This window comes from Cannabis sativa, chromosome 9 (assembly GCF_029168945.1).
Source record: "Cannabis sativa cultivar Pink pepper isolate KNU-18-1 chromosome 9, ASM2916894v1, whole genome shotgun sequence".
Taxonomy (NCBI): Eukaryota; Viridiplantae; Streptophyta; class Magnoliopsida; order Rosales; family Cannabaceae; genus Cannabis; species Cannabis sativa.
Genome location: NC_083609.1, coordinates 9,769,940 through 9,776,022, shown reverse-complemented (window position 1 = coordinate 9,776,022; position 6,083 = coordinate 9,769,940). Strand labels below are relative to the sequence as shown.

Genomic DNA, 6,083 nt, shown 5'->3' with positions numbered 1-6,083 from the left:
TGGTTGATTGTTTGGAGGTTGTTGCCCCTGAGATCCAGTATTATGTTGACAATTTGGGCACCGTCGATAATCATGGTCTGATGAGCGAGAAATGCGACAATGTCTTGAGTTTCTTGGGATCTGCTCCCCGTTTGGTCCTTCCCTTGGATTTCCCGTACCCTTTGTTCTCACAACTTTGGGGTCTTTAATAATGTTGGGGTTGTTACGATATCTTCCAGGTTGTGGCGTCTCTCCTTCCGGATTGGAACTCAACTCAAATTCTTCCTTGAACATTAGGGTTAGCCGTTCAATCTCTTCCTTTGCACGGTTGTACGAATCTTTTGATTTTGCTGCATAGAAAGTGAAGTTATAAGTTAGTGAACTGAGAGATCCAAACCTAGCCATCTCATAAATGTGTTGTTATGGTTGTGCTGGCGGGTAAAAATGTAGGTGGAGATTTGTCTTCGCGGATTTGCTCCATCGCTTCATGAGAAGAGAATTAGGTATTCTTCTCATGTTTAATCTTTTCATTGTAGCCCATAAATGTCTACAAGGGTACCCCTGACTTTCATAGAGCATGCAACTACAGTGTAGTGCTCGTCGGCCTTCACAGTAATGAACTCGGTATTGGACTTCCGGATGCTGAAACTTTGCAATGGTGAATATCTGTCACTCTCCTTCCTGCTCCTGACTTATGACAAAATAATTATTCTCTAAATCAAGCTGCTCAACAACCTTGTGGTACATAGTTCTTGTGTAGAATTCAGCACATTGGTTGTAGTACGTGGTCAAGCATGTAGGATTAGGTGGGTGAGGTCGAGCGCATCTGCTTTTGAAGTCATTTGCAGTCTCGTTGTGTCTGAGCTTTGAGACTGTCATATCTATGGTTGTTACAAATTCACACAAGCAATAATTCTTCTCTAAAAAATTTTTTAGAGCAGAGTTGATCGATTCGCAACGTTGTGTGGTTCTCGTTCCTGCAACGAATGAACCCCTTAAATAAGTTTCTGCCCATTGTTGTCTTGACTCGAATGTTATTTGACACCATTCATTATCTGTTAGTTGTTGGCTTTGGATGACGTCTAACCATCTTGCTTCAAATTCTTCCTCCTCGTAGTAGTTGTACATCAGATCCTTAAATGTTTTTAAGAAGATCGGATCTTTAACCTTTTTGGAAGCATTTGTATTGAGATGCCAAGCGCATAGACGGTGTGTAACATCTGGCATGTGTTCCATGATAGCCTGTTTCATGGCCACATCTTGGTCAGTAACTACAACATTTGGCTTCTTATCTCCATGGTATTCTAGAAATTTTTGAAGTAGCCAACAATATGATGGAAGCTTCTCGTGGAGGAGGACAGCAAACCCGAAGATGCATGTGTTGAAATGGTGGTTGACGCCAATGAGAACAGTGAGGGGCTTATTGTACTCATTTGTCATGTAGGTTGTGTCAAATCCTAGTACATCCCCAAAAGCCACATAGTCCACGCGTGAGTTTCCATCTGCCCAGAATAAGTTAGCCAATCGATTCTCCTCGTCAACCTGATAGACAACGAAGAAATTTGGATCCTTCTCTGCGAGACAATCAAGAAATCCCAGCGCCCCTTCTGAGTTCGTCTCTATCTTTTCTTCTCGCTTCGCACCAGCAACCCTGGTGTACATATCTCGAAGTTCACATGGCATTCTCTCGTAACCTCCACTTTGCAAAGCAACATGAGACATTATGTTGGCAGTTTTAATTCCTACGGAGTTCATCGACCTAACTTGGGCAAGCAACCCATCGGACACAACTCGATATGATCTCAAAAATTGTACCTCACTCGATGTAGCCAGCTCGTGATTGTGTATTGTGCTGAACTCTTTGCATTTCCAAGTGTTACATGGTTGTGTGAGTAAAATACGCAATGCTTCCTGACATCCGATTCTAGTGACATCATGAGGTCTTTTTTTTTCTTGGTATGTCCGGTGATGCGATTTTTTTCGAACCCTCGGAACAACAAACCCACCTCCGCATTACAATGACCCCATGAGAATGTCGTACATCGTCTTTTCTTGTGCCGAAACCCATCCGTTTCGCGTACATTTCGTAGAATGCTTCCCATTTTTCTAGTTTCTCGAGACTCTTGCCTAGCACGTCATGTATTTAAATCTCATTCACTAGTTTTGTGATGTTTAGCTCTGCTGTGATGGTTTCCCATTCATAAGTTTGTTCGTCATTCATGTTGGCTTGTTAGTGATTTCTAAGAATTGTAGATGAAGAATAAGGGAAAGAGAGTGCTGAGGGGAGTGAAATTAGATTTTATGAGTTTAAAGGCCTGAGATAATAGAGTTGTATGGAGTTGGTGATCACATTTAAAGTTGTTGGGCTAATATTAATGGACTTCTAAAATATTAGAAACTGAATTCAAGTCCTCTCGTACGTCAGAACAGTACAATAGTACAAATTGTTTTTTTAATTCCAAATGTAATTGTAAAATAAGGTTATTTCATGAGTGTAAAGGCCTGATATTATTGAGTTGAAAGGGTTGGTGGTGGCATTTGAATAGATTGGCGTTATGTTAATGGGCCTTCACCTAAGTTTTTGAATGAGTTGAACTATTTTCGTACGTCTGAAATGAAACATTGTACTTTTTTTTGTTTTTTTTTAAAAATAAGTTAAGAAAATAAGGAAATTTAATTAATGAGTTTAAAGTACTTAGATTTTTGAGTAGTATGGGTAGTTGGTCCCATTTAAATTCATTGGGCTTATATTAATGGGCCTATACCAACATCTTTTAATGAATTCAACTATTCTTGTACTTTACAAAAATACCGCAGTACTATTAAGAAAACCCCCTACGTGTAGACGTGTATTAAATTTGAAATTCATAGTTTTATCACCCATTTTTTTTGACACATCAGATGTGGCCAATAGAGTACAGCTAAGTTAAAAATGTACTATAACTTATCCTTGGGATATTATATAACACACTTGAGAGGTGTTGCAATCCATCATCAATTTTATATAGCAAATTAACTTATAATTTAGTTATTCATATCATTACAATAAATCAAATATGAGTTCTGGTCCTCACTGGGTTGTTTTCAATGGCCCGAACGAATGTATTTATAGATGCTACGAAGAAAAACCCTAATTCAAATTCCACAATCAAAATATGTCGATATGATTCTTTCATAGAAGCCTTTTCTGCTGCATGTCTACATGGACAGACGGGACAATGCTTCACTGGGCAACAAGTTAGAGAACTTTGTTGTGTTAATGATTTCCCATGCATGTGGGATTCAGATAATGATAAGGATGAGGAAGCAATACTTAATTGTGTTTGCTCATTGTTTGATGAGGGTGAGAGCTCTGGTGTTAAAAAATCACCCGAAGAAGAGAACGTCAAAGATTTCAGTGAGAAAGGCAAGGAGCCAAATGGAGATGACATTGAAGGGGGAGACAAAGGAGGAATGGATCCTTCTCCCAAAAACAGTACTGATATACTCTGTTTGTTTCTATTTTATGTATTTGTTCATGCTTTTATGTATTGTACGTGTTTGTGGTAAAATCTTGAATTTGGTTTATTTTGAAGTACTAAAGTCACTTTCCTTTTTAATTAATTTTGGAATCAAAATTTAAGTAAATAATTTCGACATAACTACTGAGTTCAAAATGAAAGTAGACTTGTTATATTATACTACTATACTAACATTTACATTGACGTAATAGTAAATTCAAAATAGAGCAAAGTTGTTAAATATCAATAAATGGCATAACAAAAAGTTTTCCAACAGCCATATGATATGAGTTCTAAAATAATACAATATATATATATATAATACCACTAAATGAAACTCAACAGATGTTTAATCAAGTTATATAACTTGAGGGATCTTCCGTTGAGTTGGAGGGCTAACGTCTCGGTACAGGGACTTGGGTTGTGAAGGACTTCCCCTTGGATTGTTTGATGGTTCTTCCTTTGGATAGACTGGGTAATGGGGTATGGAGACCTCGGTGTAGTCGAGAATGTCGTCCATGATATTTTCCAATTTTTCTCTTGAAGTGTTGGCATATTGCAATGCTTGGGCGGAATGGTAGAGGTGCTCCGCCAGTTTTAATGACTCCTGCTTAGCCTCTGTGGCTCTAACATGTGCCTTCCTTATGAGTTTTTCGTGCTTGTGCAGAACACCCTCCAGCCTAGCACAGTTCACACATCCGGAAATTGAAGCTGAACGGAGTCTAGGACTCCTTGAAGGTGTACCTACGAGTCGTTTTGAAGAATATGGATGAGGTGGGGACTTTTCAAGACTTGAGTCGAAAGGGTTGAAATTTGGGTAAGGGTCCATGTTTAGTAGGTAATACTAATATGGGGTTTCAATAAATGGGTTGTTGTAAAATCCAAACCTTTACTTATATAGTGATTGGGTGGGTTGATGTACACGTAATGAAAATCATGTACATGTAATAATAATTTTTTTTTTAATTTGACCATTTTATAGTTAAACAATGTGTGTAATGGAAATAAATTCTATTATTAATATCTCATTTATAAAAAAAAAAATATGATGTGACATATATAATTAAAACAACTCGAAGTACGTTATTTTATTAACATAATATTTTGCATATAAAAAAATAGCATTTAAATTTATGATGTGAAGGAAGAGATACAATGAGAAAAGTATAAATTATGAGATGACAACATGTCACTTAATAATTCACCCAATTAATTAAAAATTGTGAAAATATTTGATGTGGTGAGAAGATTAACCTTTTTGTGGTACATACCAAATGTATTCTTTAGTATTTACAACTTCTTAACCAACGTTCACATAGGCTGTTAAATAAATGTGTCCCCATAGTTTTCAGCATTATTTTATTCTCTATATTCTTCTCTTTCTTAAAGTTAATATGTGTAATTTTGCTTCCATGAATATGTGTAGCTAAACACTTGATTAGGGTTAGATGGATGTTGTTTGACATTGCTTTATGGTTTTAATATGATTTATTTTTCCCCAATACCCACCTTTTGCCCAAATTCATCCCAACAAACTGAAAAAGATGAGCAACTACTATCACTTCTACAATCACTTCCAGGAGAGATTAATCGCTTAACTGACATGGTGAGATCCTTATATGATAATTCAATGGCTCATGATTCAGAATGTAATAACTCCAATGATGAAAGTTATGAGAGTTATTGGTACAATGAAGAAGGGTCATTATTTGAATACAAGGAAGATAATGAGCCTACAGTTGAAGATCAAGATCCTTTTGAAGTGGTATTAACTCAAAATTTGGCTACATCAGATTCTTACTTGGTAAATAATGAATGTCGTGAAGCCTGAATTCGACTATGTTCTGATTAGATTTTGGAAAAAGTCAATAGTTTGGTTAATCCTTTTTCATACTATGTGTAAATTTAAAATAAAATCCCATAATATCTGGAGGTCATCATTTAGTAAAATTGATTTGACCTAAGTCTGTAAAAACGCTGACGTACTTCACTGAAAATTTACTTAATTAATAAATTGTATTTAATAATTCCATTTTTGACAAGAACCAGCTCAATTAATAATGGGTACGTGTAAAAAATTAGTACAATTTGTCAGAAATAATTGTTTTTAGTTTTTATTGGAATACTAATTTCCAATCAATTCACATCAGTAGGATGTACTACCTTGTTTCAAAACATAAAAAATACAAATTTAGGGATAATATTATAACACAAACACGTGAAGTAAATATGAAAGAAAATAATGTTTTAATTTAAAATCAAATCTCATAATATCCAAGTATGCAGTAAAGAGGTGACGCCTGACTGAAAGTTTGATGGGGAGTACACTGTATAAACATTGAAGTACGTTATTGTAAGTCTTTAACGTGTTAAAATAGGGAAGGTCCACTTTATGACTTACCCTACAATCGGTTCTTTGAAAAAATAAATATACATTTTGATTGGGTTAACATCAATGAAACTTTGATTACCATTATTTATTTTGTGTTTTTTTTTAATAAAAAGTCCTACACTACATATGATGTGACATATATATATTTAAAACTCATCGAAGTACGTGTTTATAATAAAGGGAAATTTGCGGCAAAAGTCCCCAAAAAGTTC

At 35.7% G+C, this 6,083-nt stretch overlaps 1 protein-coding gene across 1 annotated transcript; it reads right to left on the bottom strand.

Moving 5' to 3' along the window:
* Positions 1-648: 648 nt before the first annotated feature.
* On the bottom strand, positions 649-1,701 carry LOC115723838 (protein FAR-RED IMPAIRED RESPONSE 1-like). The gene has a single exon (XM_030653306.2). The coding sequence runs from the start codon at positions 1,699-1,701 to the stop codon at positions 649-651; it is 1,053 nt and encodes a 350-aa protein (XP_030509166.2).
* Between the last annotated feature and the right edge of the window lie 4,382 nt (positions 1,702-6,083).

Bases quoted from the DNA above. Each gene is read 5' to 3' on its own strand.
- LOC115723838 (XM_030653306.2), bottom strand. From the start codon at position 1,701: ATGTCTCATGTTGCTTTGCAAAGTGGAGGTTACGAGAGAATGCCATGT.